This window comes from Salvelinus namaycush, chromosome 35, assembly GCF_016432855.1.
Source record: "Salvelinus namaycush isolate Seneca chromosome 35, SaNama_1.0, whole genome shotgun sequence".
Classification (NCBI taxonomy): Eukaryota; Metazoa; Chordata; class Actinopteri; order Salmoniformes; family Salmonidae; genus Salvelinus; species Salvelinus namaycush.
In genome coordinates, this window is record NC_052341.1 from 22,482,058 (window position 1) to 22,503,501 (window position 21,444).

The 21,444-nt window shown below is 44.6% G+C and overlaps 1 protein-coding gene across 1 annotated transcript in view; it reads left to right on the forward strand.

The window, feature by feature from the left end:
- Positions 1-21,444, forward strand: part of LOC120029640 (myosin-16) — a 50,456-nt gene that overhangs the window by 14,988 nt on the left and 14,024 nt on the right. Inside the window, exons 6-8 of the mRNA XM_038974927.1 lie at positions 9-154; positions 8,935-9,025; positions 16,650-16,706. Coding sequence (XP_038830855.1) covers positions 9-154; positions 8,935-9,025; positions 16,650-16,706 — 294 coding nt within the window. The remainder of the gene's footprint in view (positions 1-8; positions 155-8,934; positions 9,026-16,649; positions 16,707-21,444) is intronic.

Sequence of the window (21,444 nt, forward strand, 5' to 3'; positions counted from 1 at the left end):
TCACTCAGTTGGAGTACCTGTTAGAGCAGGAGCGGCGTCAGCGTGGGGAGCTGGAGAAAGGCAGGAGGAAGCTGGAGGGAGACAGCAGGTCCACTCTGGAGAGCCTCACTGAGATGGAGAGGATGAGGAGCAGCCTGGAGGAACTCATGAAGGAGTAGATTATATACACGCTTCATACACCAGTTATAAGCGCAATCAGACAGTTATAGGCACTCAGTTAAACCGGTTATAGATGCTTAATAACAATTTACAAGTCAAGAAGTGGGTTATAGACCAGGGACGTCACTAGAGATTCATAGATAGGGGGGCTAAGCCCCTTTTAGGGGGGTCTGGGCATACTACCCCAGGATTTTTTTTAAAGCCCCCAAAACGTCTTTTCTCAATGTGTATTTAGAGTAACAACAGGTGTAAAATCTATAAAATAAGGTTATTTTTTGTCAAGGTTGGCTAAAAGTATACCTGTCTGATAGTTTGTGTTAGACACTGATCTAATATGACTTACTTAAATTCTAGCCAAATAAATAAATTAAAGTCCACTCTGTCCCCATCCATCCAACACCAACAAAACGCACAAAAATGGCTGTACTATGTAGCCAAAATACTTTTGGGATTTTATTTTGTGTGAGAGTGAGTGAGTGAGACGACATGTAGGTCATATTATACCATTATATATATATTTTTTTTTTTAAGTTTCACCCTTTTGTTAATTGTTGCTCAAAATTAACCCAATAATTCAGACACATGGAAGATTCCAAACAAATATTACAATCTTTGTTACATAACTGCTCCTCCTGCTTCTCACTTTTGATGCTTATTTTGTTGCTGGATGCATCAAAGTGTACCTCCTATTTTTAAAGGTTGCAAATCGGTCAATGACACTATTGTGGCTTAGTGACCCAAGCACTTCACCCTCAATGGACATGGCTGCAAGACTTGCAAGCCTTTTCTGACCCATTGTCTTACGCAACCAGGAGTACAGCCGGCACAGTGCACTAAAGGACCTTTCACAGGAGCAGCTGCTCACAGGAATTGTGAGGGCAACCTGAATGATTTCCTTCAGAGAAGGAAACATATCATCAAGGAGGTTATGCACAGCAAGCATATCTTTGGGAGGACATCCAGCCTCTCTTTTACGGGCAAGAAAGTTTCTGGCCACCAACATCTCTTCTGTTTTAACATCAATACCGTAGTTCTTGGCAAACTCAGTTAAGCATGATGTATCTAGGAAGCTTTTTGAGTTGGGGCTGCATGCCTGTATGCCTTTGAGCAGATCTGCATCTACAGTCGAGAATCGCTGGTCAAGCTCACAAACCATCCTGTCCAAGCAGGGGAGCAACAACTCTGTTTTCATTGTTTGGGAACATGACAATTCTGTGCCTAAACCCAAGGAGGTCTCCACCACAAAATCTCCCATTTTCCTTTGTTTGCGCTTTCTTGCTGCATCTGCCTCTGGAATATTGTGAATTTCACAGAGTGCTTTGGTTCTGTTATTAAGTTCTGTGGCAAATGTGTCTGCCTATTAGTGTGTCACATACAGCTTGTTTGCTGAAACAAGCGTCTGCCAGATCTACAGTCTCTTTCTGGATGAACTTGTGTATTCCCTCAGTTATAGAAAGAAGGGACTGAAACATCAGTAGCAAATACACGGTGGAGAACTTATGAAGCTTTGCTCTCAGACCAACAGCCATGGGGGATCCAATGGCAGATAGACAATCAAAAATAGCAGTTAAAGTGTCCAGGACTGCATTTATGGACCGCAGCTTGCATGCCCAGCGGGTGTTTGAGAGTTGTACAAGTTCAGCTGATGCTATTCCAAGTTTGGACTGAGCTTCTTTGAACTTGTGGTGGTTAACTAGGGATGTACTGAAAAACGAATACACATTCTCCAAGAAACTGAAAAACTCAGCAGCCTCCAGAATAGCCCTGCAAGTATGACAACATCAAATTATGCTCATGGGCATAGCAATGTACATAAATTGCCTCGGGATGCAGCACTCTGAAATGTGCTGCACACCTCCTTTGGATCCACTCATGACATCTGCACCATCATTGGTCTGTGCAACACACTATAGGCCTGATACCTCTCTTATTTGGAGCTGCTGTTGCAACTCATTTGCTATTGATTGGGCATCAAATGACTTGATTTCTGCTAGTGCTAGTAAATGCTCCTCAACTGTCCCCTCTGTCACATACCTAACACACAGAGCCAACTGTTCAGACTGCCCATCCCTGAGCACAGCATTCGATCATGTCATTCTGAGAATCTGGAGAGAGATACGTCGCATTTGATGGAGTATTGTACCTTTGCAGGAAAGGGTCAAACTCCTTCAAAAGCTCCATACATTCAAGAAAGTTCCCTCTATTTGTTCTTTCACTAGATTCATAATTTGCACGGAGAGAGAGTCCCTGTCTTCCTAACATTGAGGTGACCGCAACAATTCTCCTCAGATACTCCCTTCTCTCTGCAATATCACTAACATGGGCAGATGTTAAAATCTGAGCAATGCTCCCATGATTGCTAGTTGCCTGGTAGCTTTGCTTTGTCACAACACTGTCTCTGTGTGTTAGTGCCATCTCATGTTTACCAAAGATAAACAAAGATTTTTTCAAATTTTTGCAGCCATTACTGACAAAATAATAAAATCGAAATGTTTTTGCCAAAAACTCTACATGGAAAGCAGAAAGCTGCATTTTTGTGGACAGAGTACTCTACCCAATTGTATTTCTCAAACCAGCAGTGCTGAAATGCCCTTTTCTGTGTACCAAAACTTTAGTGTCGGTAGCTATTCAGCTTCACTTGTCTGGGCCCAGTGTCTTTGTCACCTAAATCACTCTCTTTTCTGGAAGGAGTTGCTGCAGCGGCTTGATTACTTTCTTTCTCTGGATCTGTTTGTTCTCCCTCCCTCTCTGGATCTGTTTGTTCTCCCTCTCTTTCTGGATCTGTTTGTTCTCCCTCTCTTTCTGGATCTGTTTGTTCTCCCTCCCTCTCTGGATCTGTTTGTTCTCCCTCTCTTTCTGGATCTGTTTGTTGTCTCTCTCTTTCTGGATCTGTTTGTTCTCTCTCTCTTTCTGGATCTGTTTGTTGTCTCTCTTTCTGGATCTGTTTGTTGTCTCTCTCTTTCTGGATCTGTTTGTTGTCTCTCTCTCTCTGGATCTGTTTGTTCTCCCTCTCTTTCTGGATCTGTTTGTTGTCTCTCTCTCTCTGGATCTGTTTGTTCTCCCTCTCTTTCTGGATCTGTTTGTTGTCTCTCTCTTTCTGGATCTGTTTGTTGTCTCTCTCTTTCTGGATCTGTTTGTTGTCTCGCTCTCTCTGGATCTGTTTGTTCTCCCTCTCTTTCTGGATCTGTTTGTTGTCTCTCTCTTTCTGGATCTGTTTGTTGTCTCTCTCTCTCTGGATCTGTTTGTTCTCCCTCTCTTTCTGGATCTGTTTGTTGTCTCTCTTTCTGGATCTGTTTGTTGTCTCTCTCTCTCTGGATCTGTTTGTTGTCTCTCTTTCTGGATCTGTTTATTGTCTCTCTCTTTCTGGATCTGTTTGTTGTCTCGCTCTCTCTGGATCTGTTTGTTCTCCCTCTCTTTCTGGATCTGTTTGTTGTCTCTCTCTTTCTGGATCTGTTTGTTGTCTCTCTCTTTCTGGATCTGTTTGTTGTCTCTCTCTTTCTGGATCTGTTTGTTGTCTCTCTCTCTGGATCTGTTTGTTCTCCCTCTCTTTCTGGATCTGTTTGTTGTCTCTCTTTCTGGATCTGTTTGTTGTCTCTCTTTCTGGATCTGTTTGTTGTCTCTCTCTTTCTGGATCTGTTTGTTGTCTCTCTCTTTCTGGATCTGTTTGTTGTCTCTCTCTTTCTGGATCTGTTTGTTGTCTCTCTCTCTCTGGATCTGTTTATTGTCCCTCTCTTTCTGGATCTGTTTGTTCTCCCTCTCTTTCTGGATCTGTTTGTTCTCCCTCCCTCTCTGGATCTGTTTGTTCTCCCTCTCTTTCTGGATCTGTTTGTTGTCTCTCTCTTTCTGGATCTGTTTGTTCTCTCTCTCTTTCTGGATCTGTTTGTTGTCTCTCTCTTTCTGGATCTGTTTGTTGTCTCTCTTTCTGGATCTGTTTGTTGTCTCTCTCTCTCTGGATCTGTTTGTTCTCCCTCTCTTTCTGGATCTGTTTGTTGTCTCTCTCTCTCTGGATCTGTTTGTTCTCCCTCTCTTTCTGGATCTGTTTGTTGTCTCTCTCTTTCTGGATCTGTTTGTTGTCTCTCTCTTTCTGGATCTGTTTGTTGTCTCGCTCTCTCTGGATCTGTTTGTTCTCCCTCTCTTTCTGGATCTGTTTGTTGTCTCTCTCTTTCTGGATCTGTTTGTTGTCTCTCTCTCTCTGGATCTGTTTGTTCTCCCTCTCTTTCTGGATCTGTTTGTTGTCTCTCTTTCTGGATCTGTTTGTTGTCTCTCTCTCTCTGGATCTGTTTGTTGTCTCTCTTTCTGGATCTGTTTATTGTCTCTCTCTTTCTGGATCTGTTTGTTGTCTCACTCTCTCTGGATCTGTTTGTTCTCCCTCTCTTTCTGGATCTGTTTGCTGTCTCTCTCTTTCTGGATCTGTTTGTTGTCTCTCTCTTTCTGGATCTGTTTGTTGTCTCTCTCTTTCTGGATCTGTTTGTTGTCTCTCTCTCTGGATCTGTTTGTTCTCCCTCTCTTTCTGGATCTGTTTGTTCTCCCTCTCTCTCTGGATCTGTTTGTTGTCTCTCTCTCTCTGGATCTGTTTGTTCTACCTCTCTTTCTGGATCTGTTTGTTGTCTCTCTATTTCTGGATCTGTTTGTTGTCTCTCTCTTTCTGGATCTGTTTGTTGTCTCTCTCTTTCTGGATCTGTTTGTTGTCTCTCTCTCTCTGGATCTGTTTGTTGTCTCTCTCTCTCTGGATCTGTTTGTTGTCTCTCTCTCTCTGGATCTGTTTGTTGTCCCTCCCTCTCTGGATCTGTTTGTTGTCCCTCCCTGTCTGGATCTGTTTGTTGTCCCTCCCTCTCTGGATCTGTATGTTGTCCCTCCCTGTCTGGATCTGTTTGTTGTCCCTCCCTGTCTGGACCTGTTTGTTGTCCCTCTCTCTCTGGACCTGTTTGTTGTCCCTCTCTCTTTGGACCTGTTTGTTGTCCCTCTCTCTCTGGACATGTTTGTTGTCCCTCTCTCTCTGGACATGTTTGTTGTCCCTCTCTCTCTGGACATGTTTGTTGTCCCTCCCTCTCTGGATATGTTTGTTGTCCCTCCCTCTCTCAATATGTTTGTCGTCCCTCCCTCTCTGGACCTGTTTGTCGTCCCTCCCCCCTCCCTCTCTGGATCTGTTTGTTGTCTCTCTCTCTCTGGATCTGTTTGTTGTCTCTCTCTCTCTGGATCTGTTTGTTCTCCCTCTCTTTCTGGATCTGTTTGTTCTACCTCTCTTTCTGGATCTGTTTGTTGTCTCTCTCTTTCTGGATCTGTTTGTTGTCTCTCTCTTTCTGGATCTGTTTGTTGTCTCTCTCTCTCTGGATCTGTTTGTTGTCTCTCTCTCTCTGGATCTGTTTGTTGTCCCTCCCTCTCTGGATCTGTTTGTTGTCTCTCTCTCTCTGGATCTGTTTGTTCTCCCTCTCTTTCTGGATCTGTTTGTTCTCCCTCCCTCTCTGGATCTGTTTGTTGTCTCTCTCTCTCTGGATCTGTTTGTTGTCCCTCCCTGTCTGGATCTGTTTGTTGTCCCTCCCTCTCTGGATCTGTTTGTTGTCCCTCCCTCTCTGGATCTGTTTGTTGTCCCTCCCTCTCTGGATCTGTTTGTTGTCCCTCCCTGTCTGGATCTGTATGTTGTCCCTCCCTCTCTGGATCTGTATGTTGTCCCTCCCTGTCTGGACCTGTTTGTTGTCCCTCTCTCTCTGGACCTGTTTGTTGTCCCTCTCTCTCTGGACATGTTTGTTGTCCCTCTCTCTCTGGACATGTTTGTTGTCCCTCTCTCTCTGGACATGTTTGTTGTCCCTCCCTCTCTGGATATGTTTGTTGTCCCTCCCTCTCTGGATATGTTTGTTGTCCCTCCCTCTCTGGACCTGTTTGTCGTCCCTCCCCCCTCCCTCTCTGGATCTGTTTGTTGTCCCTCCCTGTCTGGACCTGTTTGTCGTCCCTCCCCCCTCCCTCTCTGTATCTGTTTGTTGTCCCTCCCTGTCTGGATCTGTTTGTTGTCCCTCCCTCTCTGGATCTGTTTGTTGTCCCTCCCTGTCTGGATCTGTTTGTTGTCCCTCCCTCTCTGGATCTGTTTGTTGTCCCTCCCTCTCTGGATCTGTTTGTTGTCCCTCTCTCTCTGGACCTGTTTGTTGTCCCTCCCCCCTCCCTCTCTGGATCTGTTTGTTGTCCCTCCCTGTCTGGATCTGTTTGTTGTCCCTCCCTGTCTGGATCTGTTTGTTGTCCCTCCCTCTCTGGATCTGTTTGTTGTCCCTCCCTCTCTGGATCTGTTTGTCGTCCCTCCCTCTCTGGATCTGTTTGTCGTCCCTCCCTCTCTGGATCTGTTTGTTGTCTCTCTCTCTCTGGATCTGTTTGTCGTCCTTCCCTCTCTGGATCTGTTTGTTGTCCCTCTCTCTCTCTGGATCTGTTTGTCGTCCCTCCCTCTCTGGATCTGTTTGTTGTCTCTCTCTCTCTGGATCTGTTTGTTGTCCCTCCCTCTCTGGATCTGTTTGTCGTCCCTCTCTCTCTGGGCACGCTTGCTCTCTCTCACAGCTCGCATGTTGATCTCTGCCTTGCACAGAAGCCTCTCTTTCTGCATGACCATTTAAGATATCATGAAAATCATTTATTTATGCCTAACAAAAGTAAGACATATGGTGTATAAGTTTACCTGAAAGCTTGAACATCTCCTCACTTTTTTTAATCACTAACCAATCACTAACATGCTCCCTCAGCCCTGTCGTCAGACATCCTCCCTCAGCCCTGTCGTCAGACATGTTCCCTCAGCCCTGTCGTCAGACATGCTCCCTCAGCCCTGTCGTCAGACATGCTCCCTCAGCCCTGTCGTCAGACATGCTCCCTCAGCCCTGTCGTCAGACATGCTCCCTCAGCCCTGTCGTCAGACATGCTCCCTCAGCCCTGTCAGCCTCCAGCTTCTTTCCCTCATTCTTGTCTGCTGTGTTTTGACATGTATTGTTATTAAACTCATATTTACAATAACTCAAGGCTTAATAGGTGATTCATCAGTTTAAGTTTAATTTGTTTGTTTGAACTGGTCAAATCTTCATTTCTCACCGGATTGGCCTTCGACAGAGCTGCTGGCACTGCCTCTCTTGAAGAATTTCCATATATCCAGCTAACATTAGTCATTAGCTAGCCTACAGTTGAGAAATTGAGGATAATACAATGACATTGCGATCAACACTATGTCACCTTTTCTACACATGACCTACTGATAATTGTTTTGTAATGGCCTACTGAATGAAAGAAATTGAGTATGAAAAGATATGTGCATGATGTTACGTCATCTGTCTCCTTTATAGCCTGGCACAGATAGCAAAACTACATTAAATACAACGTTAATTAGATATCATCGCCACATAACGGTGTCTTTTAAATTCAACATAAGTTAACGTTACCGTTAGCTAGCTCGCAACGTCTGTTACACTGTAACTTACAGGCAGCCTCACATGAACACGTATTGGTTAACAAAGCTTTGATTATGACCAAAGTTAATAGTAGTGAATACTCTCTCTCTGTTCTAACTTAACACAAATTCACATCGTTGCCTATCTACATGAATCCGTCCTGTCAGAGCCTTTTTCTGTCCGTTTACTGTTAGCTAGCAGTCTCAAGCCACAGAAGTAGCTAACGTTAACCAAAATGTTAGCTACAAGTAGGCCTAACAGTCACTAGCATGTGCAGCATTCTCTACATCAGCAGCCTCCCCCAGGTCCTAGTGCCCAAGAAGTAAGAAGTTTAAGATGTGATGGTTGACAAAAAAAAAGGATTCACAAAGAAAATATATTGGACTGATATATTGATTTATTAATGAATATTTTAGGGGGGCTAATGAATATTTTAGGGGGGCTACCATTGAAAAAAGAACAGTTCAAGAGTTCAAGAAAAACTTAGACAATGAGTTACAGAGATATGAGATATTTATAGAGAGAAATATAATGCAAAGTGGCTTAGTTTTTTCATAGACCCAATAGAGTTGGGACTGGGTGAATAGTCTTGAAATACCCATCTTATCCTCAACCAAAACAAGGGAAATTGGCAGACCGACAGTCCAGGTGTTGTCAACTGATGTCTTTGCTAAGGAATTGCATCTGCATACTATATCAACCATATGATATCTGTTCAACATCCAAGAAATGAAAAAACAGTCCAGAAACAGTATTTGGTTTGGTGCTTGCAGACATTTGGATTGCATGTCTCTGGCTTGCAGCAAAACAGATGCCTGGTGGAGGTTATAACATGATATCAGTAGTGCAAAGGACCGTTATCTAGATTTTAAGGGCTCGGGGCCTCGGGCCAGGGTTTCAGTAATGTCCTAACTTGTTGGTATGTGCCTCTCAGTAATATGAGGCTGAATGGAGGAAGGTGTTCTCTGACCTTTACCTGGAGAGTAGAACCAGCTGTGACATACAGGACACAAACGCAATAACATTTTCATTACCAAAACAGAACTGGGCCTTGACGTCAGATGTCATTCATTCATTTCCCCCCTTTCCTTCCCTCCTTCTCTTTCACTCACACACCTCTCTTTCTCACAAAAACATTTTAATTTTCAAAGGAAGAGGGGGCGTTGAAGTCATTCATCCTCGTTGCACAATATTATTCTCACTTGTGAATGCCAATCAAATGAGTGAGTCACCTTGTTGCACCACCAGGATCAAACGAGGTCTGCCACTCATTCTCTCTGCTGAGCATGTCCCCTCACAGGGCAGTTTACTGTGGAAAAGGTATGATGGTATTGATATATTCTCTCTCTCTTTCTCTCTCAAGGAGAGATGTGGAGATAACCAGCACCAGTACCAAGCTGGAGGCAGAAGAGGCCCTAAACATCAGCCTGCATAGGAGGAACAAGGAGCTGCAGGTTGGACCCAGACTGCAGATTAAGGGGTGTTGGAGTGGAGATATTGAGGGGCGGCAGGGGAGGGGAGAGGGGTGATGTTGTGGGGTTGAAGGACTTTAAATGAGTTTGGAGTCAGGGGTAGGAGGCATTGAGACATATTGTGAGGTGGTATGGGGGAGGGGGAGGGGTTGAGTTGGAAGAGGGTCAGGGGTCGGGAGGCATTAAGACGTGTCGGAGAGAGTGGGAGGACTGGGGGGGCGATTAAAGGTGGGGTTGAGGTGGATTTGAGGGGTAAGATTGAAGGGGGTTGCTCCCAGCCGGGATGTCAAGGAGAGATCTGCATTCCTACTTTTCAGCACCACGGCTGTGTTCTGTCCTCTGATTGGTGGGCTGGTTTCACAGCCCCCTGCCTGTCAGGAGAATGAGGAGCTGGTAAAAACACACATCCTCCATCTGAGCTGAATAACATCTATAGGCTGGCCTCTCTTATAGGGAGTTAACTCCTCCATCTGAGCTGAATAACATCTATAGGCTGGCCTCTCTTATAGGGAGTTAACTCCTCCATTCTCTGTGGATATATGCTGTGTAGACATTACCCTTTGGCTTCTCCGTTCAGGTTACTGTTTGCAAAGATGCACTTCAAAATCACAAGAGCCTTCCTAGTGAAATAATGTTTTATTAATAAATAAGTAGTTATCGTGTCTGATTTGCAGATACTTTGCACTATGTAAATGGGCTTCATGTCCTCAGAAGATACCAAACAAAACGATGCGCCCTGCAGCTTGTTGTGTTTCCACATTCATTCCAGAACATTTGGTTTTAATGTAATATTTGCAGTTGTCATTGCATTACATTTTTGCGGACACTCTTCTCCAGAGTGACTTACAGGATCAATTAGGGTTAAATGCACATCGGCAGACTTATTTCATGTTGTCAGCTCAGGGATTCAAACCAACAATCTTTCAGTTACTGGCCCAACACTCTTAACCACTAGACTACCTGTCGACCCCAAAATGATGAAAAAGCCCACGGAAGACAAGGTTATGGGAACAACGTTTACAAGCTGTGACATACTGTAGCTCCAACATGATTATCTCTCTCCGTCACTGGAACTTGTAGATGAACATGTGTTTTGTCTGGCTCTGTTCCTTCACGCAAAGAACGAGATTGAGAGAGATACTGAAGGAGTTGCAGACAAACATAGAGATGGAAAGAGAGTCAAGAAGAGAAACAGAGAGAGACACACGGAGATGCAAGGAGAAAGAAAGACAGAGATTGAAAGAGAAAGTAAGAGGAGAAACAGAGCGACAGATTGAGAAAAAGAGAGAGTGGTAAAAGCAAAAGGTGCAGATCAGGTTAACTCCTCCTGAGATCCATGGATGCCTCCAGTTCCTTGGTTCTCTATCCAGAGGTTGGGAAAGAACAGAGGAATAAAGACTGTCTTTGTCTGCTGGGTGAACGAGGGACTGAAAGACGATCGGTGTGTCGGTGAGAGTGGTCATGTCTTCACATTTACTGTAGCCCTGGCATTATCCCATCAATGAAGCCTGTGTGTGTGTGTGTGTGTGTGTGTGTGTGTGTGTGTGTGTGTGTGTGTGTGTGTGTGTGTGTGTGTGTGTGTGTGTGCGTGCGTTTGGATCATGATCAGCATCTCCTCCCACAGATAAAGATGCAGGTGTCCAGACCAGCGCTGAACAAAAGACCAGATTATTGGTTGGCCCTTCCCGTCTCTCGCCCACTCGTGTGTGGTTTAAATATAAAGGTCACATGCATATGTCAAGATTCCAAGACAGCATTGTAGCTCACAGGAAATCAAAGAGATATCTCATTTATGATGTAGCTATCTTCCCCCTACAGTACAGTTAAAGCACAATGTACTGCTGGGGGTAGCTCTGAATAGCTTTGTGATAGCTCTGAACAGCCTGTGTACTGTACAGTGCAATGTTCTGTATTTATATTGTGTACGTGGGGGTGAGTTGGCTAGTGAAGAGCTATGATGATGGAGCTCCCACTACTCCTCTACAGTTCAAAGCAGCTTTGGCAGACACAATATGAATGCAGTTGTAGAATGGGGCTAGCAGACGCATGCTATTCACTTCCATCGCGGAGGTGGCAGATGTTTTATGGCTGGTTTTACGGTGTTTATAATAAAGCAATACTGAAAAGGGATCATTGTGTGAGGTCAGAGGTCAAGTCAATCATCATGAACTAGTTTGTGACCAGTATTTTTCTGTTTTGCTTTAAAGCAGATGTGGGTTTACATGTCCAGTACGTGTGTAAAAGTAACACAGGACAGGAGCCAGGCCCTCAGCCACCTGGGTACTGTACACAGAGCACATCATTTTTAATAACATGATTTTGACCTTCCTGTTCTCAGCTACACTCTTAGAAAAAAGGGTTCCAAAATGGTTCTTCGGCTATCCCCCATAGGGTAAGCGTTTTTGTTTCCAGGTAGAACCCTTTTGGGTTCCATATAGAACTCTCGGTGGCAAGGGTTGTACATGGAACCAAAAATGGTTCTACCTGGAACCAAAAGGGTTCTGCCTGCAACCAAAAAGGGTTATTCAAAGGGTTCTGCTATGGGGACAGCTGAAGAACCCTTTTAGGTTCCAGGTAGAGACTCTGATGAGGTAAAAGCCTTGAATTACCTGGCCATCGCTCCAGTCAATGAAATCACCAGGGCATACCATTGCCATGGTAGCTACAGCTCCATCTGAAGGTGTTTAAAAAAAACAAAGGGTTCTTATTCCAGAACTTTTCGAGCTTAGAGTCTGGAATGATCAGAGCATACGTATGTGGACAGTATGGAGAGTTCTATTGATAGGAGTAGAGTCTAATGAGGTTAGTTCGATGCAGGAGCAGGTCTGTGGTAGGCGTGTGCCAGGAGAGACTAATCGTTCATCCTCTGGTCCGGTTCCCCTCTCTGAGGGCTCTCTGAGGGGGGTTTACAGGATATCGCTGCCCACGCTATAGAAAACCCCTCAAATACAATCACCGAGCCATCAGGCTCAACTCACATGTGATTGCAATTTATGCTCAATTGAATGTGGAGAGCTGCACTGGGGAAAAAGCCCCTAATGTGGAAAGTTTAAGTAAGTGCAATTTCAGATATCAGACCATCCAAAAGTCCACTGTAATAATGGGCTAACGGTTTTGTTTCCTTTTGCGGTGTCTTATGCTTATAAGATGATGCTGAAATGGACTTACTGTGGTAAAACATTGCACACAATAGTTTGCCAATACAGCAGTTCCCAGGCATGTTCAGAAGAAAAAAAACAGTTGGTCCAACAAACTATTCTACAGTGCAGTATTGTTGTATCAAAATATTAGCGATAACAGTTTCAGGCAAAGTTGACTGGGGGAGAAGTAACAGAAACAGATACAATATATTAAATATAGTAGTCGGGGAGCTCTGCTACTCTCTGTGTGTGTGTGTGTCAGGAAGTGTGGAGTGTAGAATGCCTGAGGAGAAGCGGCTCGGCTGAGTGGAGCGTAGCAGCATGTGTGTGTGTCGGTATGTGTGTGTGAGAGAGAGAGAGAGAGAGAGAGAGAAAGAGAGAGTATTGGGGGAGAGTCAGTCAGTCAGTTGGGCTGCTGCTGCCTCACCATGGCTGTGCTCTCTGCTGAGGTCCTGCGCTGGCATGTGAGTTTCTACACCGCTTTTCTCTCGCTCGCTCTCTCACTTTCTTTTATCCTCCTCTTTTCTTTCTTTTTGCATGCTTTGGAATGTTTGTGTGGGCTTGTGCCATTCATAGGAAACTTGAATGTTATTGGCTAAAGTTATACGGATGTTATCTGAATGACTAGCCTCCTGGTTGTTTTGTTACCTGTAGAGCAGTGTTGAAATATTTGCATGTTCTATACATCACTGTTTACTGTCATCACTAAAACTCATTTGACTTAGAGATGATAAGGGCCAGCAGCATACCAAATCAAATCACATTTTATTTGTCACATACACATGGTTAGCAGATGTTAATGCGAATGTAGCGAAATGCTTCTAGTTCCGACTATGCAGTAATATCTAACAAGTAATCTAACAATTTCACAACAACTACCTTATACACACAAGTGTAAAGGAATGAATAAGAGATATGGATGAGCGATGGATGAACGGCATAGGCAAGATGCAGTAAATGGTATAGAGTACAGTATATACATATAAGATGAGTATTGTAGGGTATGTAAACATTATATAAAGTGGCATTGTTTAAAGTGGCTAGTGATTTATTACATCCAATTTTTTATTATTAAAGTGGCTAGAGATGAGTCAATATGTTGGCAGCAGCTACTCAATGTTAGTGATGGCTGTTTAACAGTCTGATGGCCTTGAGATAGAAGCTGTTTTTTAGTCTCTCAGTCCCAGTTTTGATGCACCTGTATTGACCTCGCCTTCTGGATGATAGCGGGGTGAACAGGCAGTGGCTCGGGTGGTTGTTGTCCTTGATGATCTTTTTGGCCTTCCTGTGACATCGGGTGGTGTAGGTGTCCTGGAGGGCAGGTAGTTTGCCCCCGGTGATGAGTTGTGCAGACCTCACTACCCTCTGGAGAGCCTTACGGTTGTGGGCGGAGCAGTTGCCGTACCAGGCGGTGATACAGCCCGAAAGGATGCTCTCGATTGTGCATCTGTAAAAGTTTGTGAGTGTTTTTGGTGACAAGCCAAATTTCTTCGGCCTCCTGAGGTTGAAGAGGCGCTGTTCCACCTTCTTCACAACGCTGTCTGTGTGGGTGGACCATTTCAGTTTGTCCGTGATGTGTACGCCGAGGAACTTAAAACGTTCCACCTTCTCCACTACTGTCCCGTCGATGTGGATAGGGGGCTGCGCCCTCTGCTGTTTCCTGGAGTCCACGATCATCTCCTTTGTTTTGTTGACATTGAGTGTGAGGTTGTTTTCCTGACACCACACTCCGAGGGCCCTCACCTCCTCCCTGTAGGCCGTCTCGTCGTTGTTGGTAATCAAGCCTACCACTGTAGTGTTGTCTGCAAACTTGATGATTGAGTAGGAGGCGTCCATGGCCACGCAGTCATGGGTGAACAGGGAGTACAGGAGAGGGCTGAGAACGCACCCTTGTGGGGCCCCAGTGTTGAGGATCAGCGGGGTGGAGATGTTGTTTCCTACCCTCATCACCTGGGGGCGGCCCGTCAGGAAGTCCAGGACCCAGTTGCACAGGGCGGGGTCGAGGGTCTCGAGCTTAATGACGAGTTTGGAGGGAACTATGGTGTTAAATTCTGAGCTGTAGTCGATGAACAGCATTCTTACATAGGTATTCCTCTTGTCCAGATGGGTTAGGGCAGTGTGCAGTGTGGTTGCGATTGCGTCGTCTGTGGACCTATTGGGTCGGTAAGCAAATTGGAGTGGGTCTAGGGTGTCAGGTAGGGTGGAGGTGATATGGTCCTTGACTAGTCTCTCAAAGCACTTCATGATGACAGAAGTGAGTGCTACGGGGCGGTAGTCGTTTAGCTCAGTTACCTTAGCTTTCTTGGGAACAGGAACAATGGTGGCCCTCTTGAAGCATGTGGGAACAGCAGACTGGGATAAGGATTGATTGAATATGTCTGTAAACACACCAGCCAGCTGGTCTGCGCATGCTCTGAACACGCGGCTAGGGATGCCGTCTGGGCTGGCGGCCTTGCGAGGGTTAACACGTTCAAATATTTTACTCACGTTGGCCACAGAGAAGAGCCCGCAGGTTTTGGAGCGGGCCGTGTCGGTGGCACTGTATTGTCCTCAAAGCGAGCAAAGAAGTTGTTTAGTTTGTCTGGGAGCAAGACATCGTGGTCCACGACGGGGCTGGTTTTCTTTTTGTAGTCCGTGATTGACTGTAGACCCAGCCGTGGATTGATGGCAGCTGAAAGCTGAACCACTGCTTTTAATCTGGTCAAGGCGACCAAAAACATGACCGAATACAAACAGTCGCAATTCAACAGCTCAGACACGAGAGGTCTGATGTGGTCCTTGACTAGTCTCTCAAAGCACTTCATGATGACGGAAGTGAGTGCTACTGGGCGAGCTGTTGAATTGTGACTCTACTTTGTTTCTATACTGACGCTTAGCTTGTTTGATTGCCTTGAGGAGGGAATAGCTAAACAGTTTGTATTCGGTCATGTTTCCAGTCGCCTTGCACTGACTAAAAGCAGTGGTTCGCGCTTTCAGTTTTGCGCGAATGCTGCCATCAATCCACGGTTTCTGGTTGGGGAAGGTTAGCACCCTGCATCCCACTCCTAGCTTTCCTCTGAAGCTATGTAGGGTTGGTCCTTGATGGGAGACCAGATGCTGCTGGAAGTGGTGTTCAAGGGCACTCTTCCTCTGGTCTAAAAAAAATATCTCAATGCCCCAGGGCAGTGGTTGGGGACATTGTCCTGTGTAGGACGCCATCTTTCAGATGGAATGTTAAACAGGTGTCCTGTCTCGCTGTGGTCACTAAAGATCCCATGGCAGTTATCGTAAGAGTATGGTGTTAAACCCGGTGTCTTGGCTAAATTCCCAATTTGGCCCTCATGGTCACCTAATAATCCCCAGCTTCCAATTGGCTCATTCTTCCTTTCTCCTGTAACTATTCCCCAGGTCATTGCTGTACATGAAAATGTGTTCTCAGTCAACTTACCTAGTAAAATAAGGGTTAAAAAAAGTAGTGTGATTGAGATATTTAAAGTTATGACCCTGCCTGTGTGTTTAGAGTGTGGAACTTTGTTTGGTGTTTCCCCAAGTCTCTGCGTTTTGTGGTTAGTAGTGAGAGAGTTGGCTATGTTAGTGTGTGTGTGTGTGTGTGTGTGTGTGTGTGTGTGTGTGTGTGTGTGTGTGTGTGTGTGTGATGTCCTGGGGCTATACGGTATGTGTTAGACACACTTCCTGACACTGAGACAAGATAGAGCTGTAGAACATGACATGACTTGAAGCCTGAAGACAGCAATGTTTAGAAACTCTGGCAATACGTTTGTGTCAAAAGGGCATAAACAACCTGTGTGTAGTTATGATATTGGGAAACTGAAATGTACTTAGAGATCTATTAGTGTGATAAGAAGCTGCATGACATTGCATCTATACTGAAGCAATAATAGCCTACAATTGTATGTCATAGATGTCATATATTAATGATGAAAGTGCAATAAATCATTCAGCTATAGTAACAATTATAATATAATCAAATATTGCAACATGAACCCGATAATTTCATGAAGTGAAATCCTTCATTACTGTAGTCCCACCCGTTGGGCAGCCATGTATGAATTAAAGATATAGTGAAATGACAGTTGATATTCTCTGTTGAGCTGACTGACATGATATGAAAGCCCAGTCCCATGCAGACCCAGTCTGAGGGTCAGAGTAGAGATAATGATGGAGGCTACTGCTGCTGCTGACATTCCTGCTGTGAGAAGAGAAAAAACCCACTGGCATGCTGAACCAACCCAGGGAGAAATACAGAGAATGAGAATATCTCTCACCACAAACCTACTTCCCTGAAATAGCAAACCAACTACGCGGTGGTGCCTCTTATTTGCCCAGACAAAACATTGTATTTCTGCAGAGTATGTAGGTTTACTGGGACAATGGGTATTATTCAAATCTGTCAGAAAGTTGCAGTGATTCTATGAAATGCTAGCACATACATGTAATGAGGACAATGCTCTCTCTGCTCTCTGTAGGTCCGTATCGAGGAGCTGGAAGAAGAACTGGAGACAGAAAGAACCATGAGAGCCAAGGTACAGTACATCTGTCACTGGTCCAGTACTGTAACCCCTACATTATCACCTAACTCTATCAAACCTATTGCATCCTTAACTCACTGGAGTTGGGCTGTCATTAGTGTTATAGGGCTATGAGCTAGAGTTAGCGTTATGTTTGGAGGTGCTGTGGCCAGTACTGCGGTCTACTGTGGTCGGTGCAAGGCATGTCCTGAACTGTCCAAGTGAATGTTTGTGGTGTTGGAGGGCGGAGCTTGCTGAGGGAGAGTCCTGTATCACATATCATTCAGAGACTAGAGCAGTCCAAGGTGCTGTGGGATGAGATGAGCTTTGCTCGGCTGTAATACTCTGTGAGACGTGGTGCAGCTAGGAGCTGTCATAGGATTGAAACCCTGGAAGGGAAGTCAAGGAGAGAGAAGGTAAAGGAGGAATACTGGGGAAGGGAGTTAGGTTTGGAGAATGAAATAGAGAATCGGTAAGGTGGGAGGTTGATTTCAGACAGGAAGGGTAGTGGAGGGTTCAGTTGGAGCAGGGAAGTGGGATTGAGGCAAATGGGAGTGAGTGGGTTTGGGGGACCTGGTGTTTGGCATGCTGGTGGGGGAAATAGGTCTGTCCCGTGCCTCTGGTGGTTACCCCAAATCAGCTGCACCTGTGATAATACATGAGAGGAAAGCCCTGGTGTTTCTGGTTAACTCACAGAGCAGCCCCGTAGGCAAACAGAGCCCCTACATCCCACCATTCCACACACGCATGAAAACACAAATGCACATGCACACACACACACACAGACACATTCCTCCACCTTGCTCCGCACGAGCGTGACAGAAATAATGGATTAGGATCATTTTTTCGGTCTTCCTCTTCTTCAGCACGCCAAGGTGGCCAAAAGGCATCTGGTATATTTTTATGTTAAGGCTACAAACTGGGTTTAAAACTCTGAGCTTAGTCCATGTCAAACCAATCCCTTGTAGAAGAGAAGATTGTTCACTTAACAGTCGGAGGAGATTGTTAACCGCTTCTTATGTGAAACGAGACTTGAGTTTTGTGTGTATTTTAGAGAGACAGACCCTGCTGTGATTCCCCTGTAGCAATAAGCAGGCCAGAGATAGAAACATACATATTTCATCCTCACTGGTGGTGAATGGAGTGACATCCAGTCCCTTTAGGCTGTTTGCACACTTATTCCCTAGCTCTGGGTGGCACACACACACACACACACACACTGGGTGGTATGCTTAACTAATAGCCCTGTGCTCTCCCTGCCTCCTATTAAAGCCAGCAGAGTGTGAGAGAGAGACAGGCAGAGACTTGTAAAGCTTTATCTGCAGGGTCTTCTCAGTGTCTCTAACACACATACCAGCGCTGCAGACAGGCTGTCCATTGTCTGGCTCAGCTCAGGTAGGGAGAGATGAGGAGATAGTGACGGCACTATCTCCTGGTACTGTTTTCCATGGGATCTTCTCCCCAGTGGAATGTCGGACATACACACACAAATGCTCACCCAAACTCCCTGACACTCTCATGCAAACAAGAGGTGTCTGCCATTCCACATGGACTAAGACAAAGCTGACCTTCCTTTAGCCTCTTTAGTTTACAACAGAAAGGGAACGGTTGTGAAGTGTGTTGAGCTGAAGTAGCTGTTGACACTGTCACTGGACTGGACGAGAGTGATGACAGAAATAGGTCAGAGGTCAGAGTGCATGGGCGAGACAGCATAGGGAGCTATAGTGGTAGAGTGGGGAGGGGTGAGTGCACAGGAAACTGAAAGATGAGATCCCTCTGCTTGGTTGGAGCTGAAATGAGATGAGTCTGTTTTCACTGAGCGCTGATTAACCATGTCAAGAGGAAGACCGTACAGAAAATACATAGATCATGTAGAATATCAGGAAGCAGGCACAAATACTGTACATGGACAAACACACTTGACTTTGAGGTAGTGTTTCCTACCATACACTACCAGTGGACTGAAGCTTTAACCTTCTGCTGCAGTGGGCTACATCAGAGTGTTTCTTAGTAGTCTTAAACAAATCTACTTTGAAACAAAAGTGTACACCTCACACACATGGTTATGGTCTTAAAAAAAGAAGATAACTGTTCCATGTCAGATATAGAGTTGAAATATTCCATTTTGAGTTTGCATCCCACTATGCCATTTATACACAGTTGAAGTCGGAAGTTTACATACACCTTAGCCAAATACATTTAAACTCAGTTTTTCACAATTCCTGACATTTAATCCTAGTAAAAATTCCCTGTTTTAGGTCAGTCACCACTTTATTTTAAGAATGTGAAATGTCAGAACAATGGTAGAGAAAATTATTTATTTCAGCTTTTATTTCTTTCATCACATTCCCAGTGGGTCAGAAGTTTTACATACACTCAATTAGTATTTGGTAGCTTTGCCTTTAAATTCTTTAACTTGTGTCAATAAGTTGGGTGAATTGTGACCCATTCCTCCTGACAGAGCTGGTGTAACTGAGTCAGGTTTGTAGGCCTCATTGCTCGCACATGCTTTTTCAGTTCCGCCCACAAATTTTCTATAGGATTGAGGTCAGGGCTTTGTGATGGCCACTCCAATACCTTGACTTTGTTGTCCTTAAGCCTTTTTGCCACAACTTTGGAAGTATGCTTGGGGTCATTGTCCATTTGGAAGACCCATTTGCACCCAAGCTTTAACCTCCTGACTGATGTCTTGAGATGTTGCTTCAATATATCCACCTAATTTTCCCTGCCTCATGATGCCATCTATTTTGTGAAGTGCACCAGTCCCTCCTGCAGCGAAGCACCCCCACAACATGATGCTGCCACCCCCGTGCTTCACAGATTGGGATGGTGTTCTTCGGCTTGCAAGCCTCCCCCTTTTTCCTACAAACATAACGATGGTCATTATGGCCAAAGAGTTCTATTTTTGTTTCATCAGACCAGACGACATTTCTCCAAAAAGTACGATCTTTGTCCCCATGTGTAGTTGCAAACCGTAGTCTGGCTTTTTTAAATCGCGGTTTTGGAGCAGTGGCTCCTTCCTTGCCGAGGGGACTTTCAGGTTATGTTGATATAGGACTCGTTTTACTGTGGATATAGATACTTTGTACCTGTTTCCTCCAGCATCTTCACAAGGTCCTTTGCTGTTGTTCCGGGATTGATTTGCACTTTCTGCACCAAAGTACGTTCATTTCTAGGAGACAGAATGCGTCTCCTTCCTGAGCGGTATGACGGCTGCGTGGTCCCATGGTGTTTATACTTGTGTACTATTGTTTGTACAGATGAATGTGGTACCTTCAGGTGTTTGGAAATTGCTCCCAAGGATGAACCAGACTTGTGGATGTCTACAATTTTTTTTCTGAGGTCTTGGCTGATTTCTTTTGATTTTCCCATGATGTCAAGCAAAGAGGCACTGAGTTTGAAGGTAGGCCTTGAAATACATCCACAGTTACACCTCTCCAATTGACTCAAATGATGTCAATTAGCCTATCAGAAGCTTCTAAAACCATGACATCATTTTCTGGAATTTTCCAAGCTGTTTAAAGGCACAGTCAAGTTAGTGTATGTAAACTTCTGACCCACTGGAATTGTGATACAGTGAATTATAAGTGAAATAATCTGTCTGTAAACAATTGTTGGAAAAATGACTTGTGTCATGCACAAAGTAGATGTCCTAACTGACTTGCCAAAACTATAGTTTGTAACAAGACATTTGTGGAGTGGTTGAAAAAACGAGTTTATGACTCCAACCTAAGTGTATGTAAACTTCCGACTTCAACTGTACATCACAGAAGACTGAAATATAACAAAACTGTTTGACATAGAAACACCAGATATTTGTTGTTTAAAAAAATAATACTTTTTTGTAATTATGAAAATCATTTAGAACATTCCATCCATGAGGCCACTGGGTCATTTGACTGGAGGAAAAGGCTACAGACCCTCTCAACAGCTTTAAAACAGCAGTAAAAGATCAACATAAAACCAACAACTGCGTTCAACTGGAACTTCTAAAGCTTTGATTGTTTGTGCATTTCACGGCCATATGTTTCAGAGTACTATAACCGTTACATGTGTTGCCTTGTTTTATAATGGAAATACCTCAAGTTTTAGATAAATATCACCCAAGCCTGTCATTACCCCTCTGATTGTGATTGTCCTTTGAAGATTATACACTGCTCAAAAAAATAAAGGGAACACTAAAATAACACATCCTAGATCTGAATGAATGAAATATTCTTATTAAATACTTTTCTTTACATAGTTGAATGTGCTGACAACAAAATCACACAAAAATTATCAATGGAAATCAAATTTATCAACCCATGGAGGTCTGGATTTGGAGTCACACTCAAAATTAAAGTGGAAAACCACACTACAGGCTGATCCAACTTTGATGTAATGTCCTTAAAACAAGTCAAAATGAGGCTCAGTAGTGTGTGTGGCCTCCACGTGCCTGTATAACCTCCCTACAACGCCTGGGCATGCTCCTGATGAGGTGGCGGATGGTCTCCTGAGGGATCTCCTCCCAGACCTGGACTAAAGCATCCGCCAACTCCTGGACAGTCTGTGGTGCAACGTGGCGTTGGTGGATGGAGCGAGACATGATGTCCCAGATGTGCTCAATTGGATTCAGGTCTGGGGAACGGGCGGGCCAGTCCATAGCATCAATGCCTTCCTCTTGCAGGAACTGCTGACACACTCCAGCCACATGAGGTCTAGCATTGTCTTGCATTAGGAGGAACCCAGGGCCAACCGCACCAGCATATGGTCT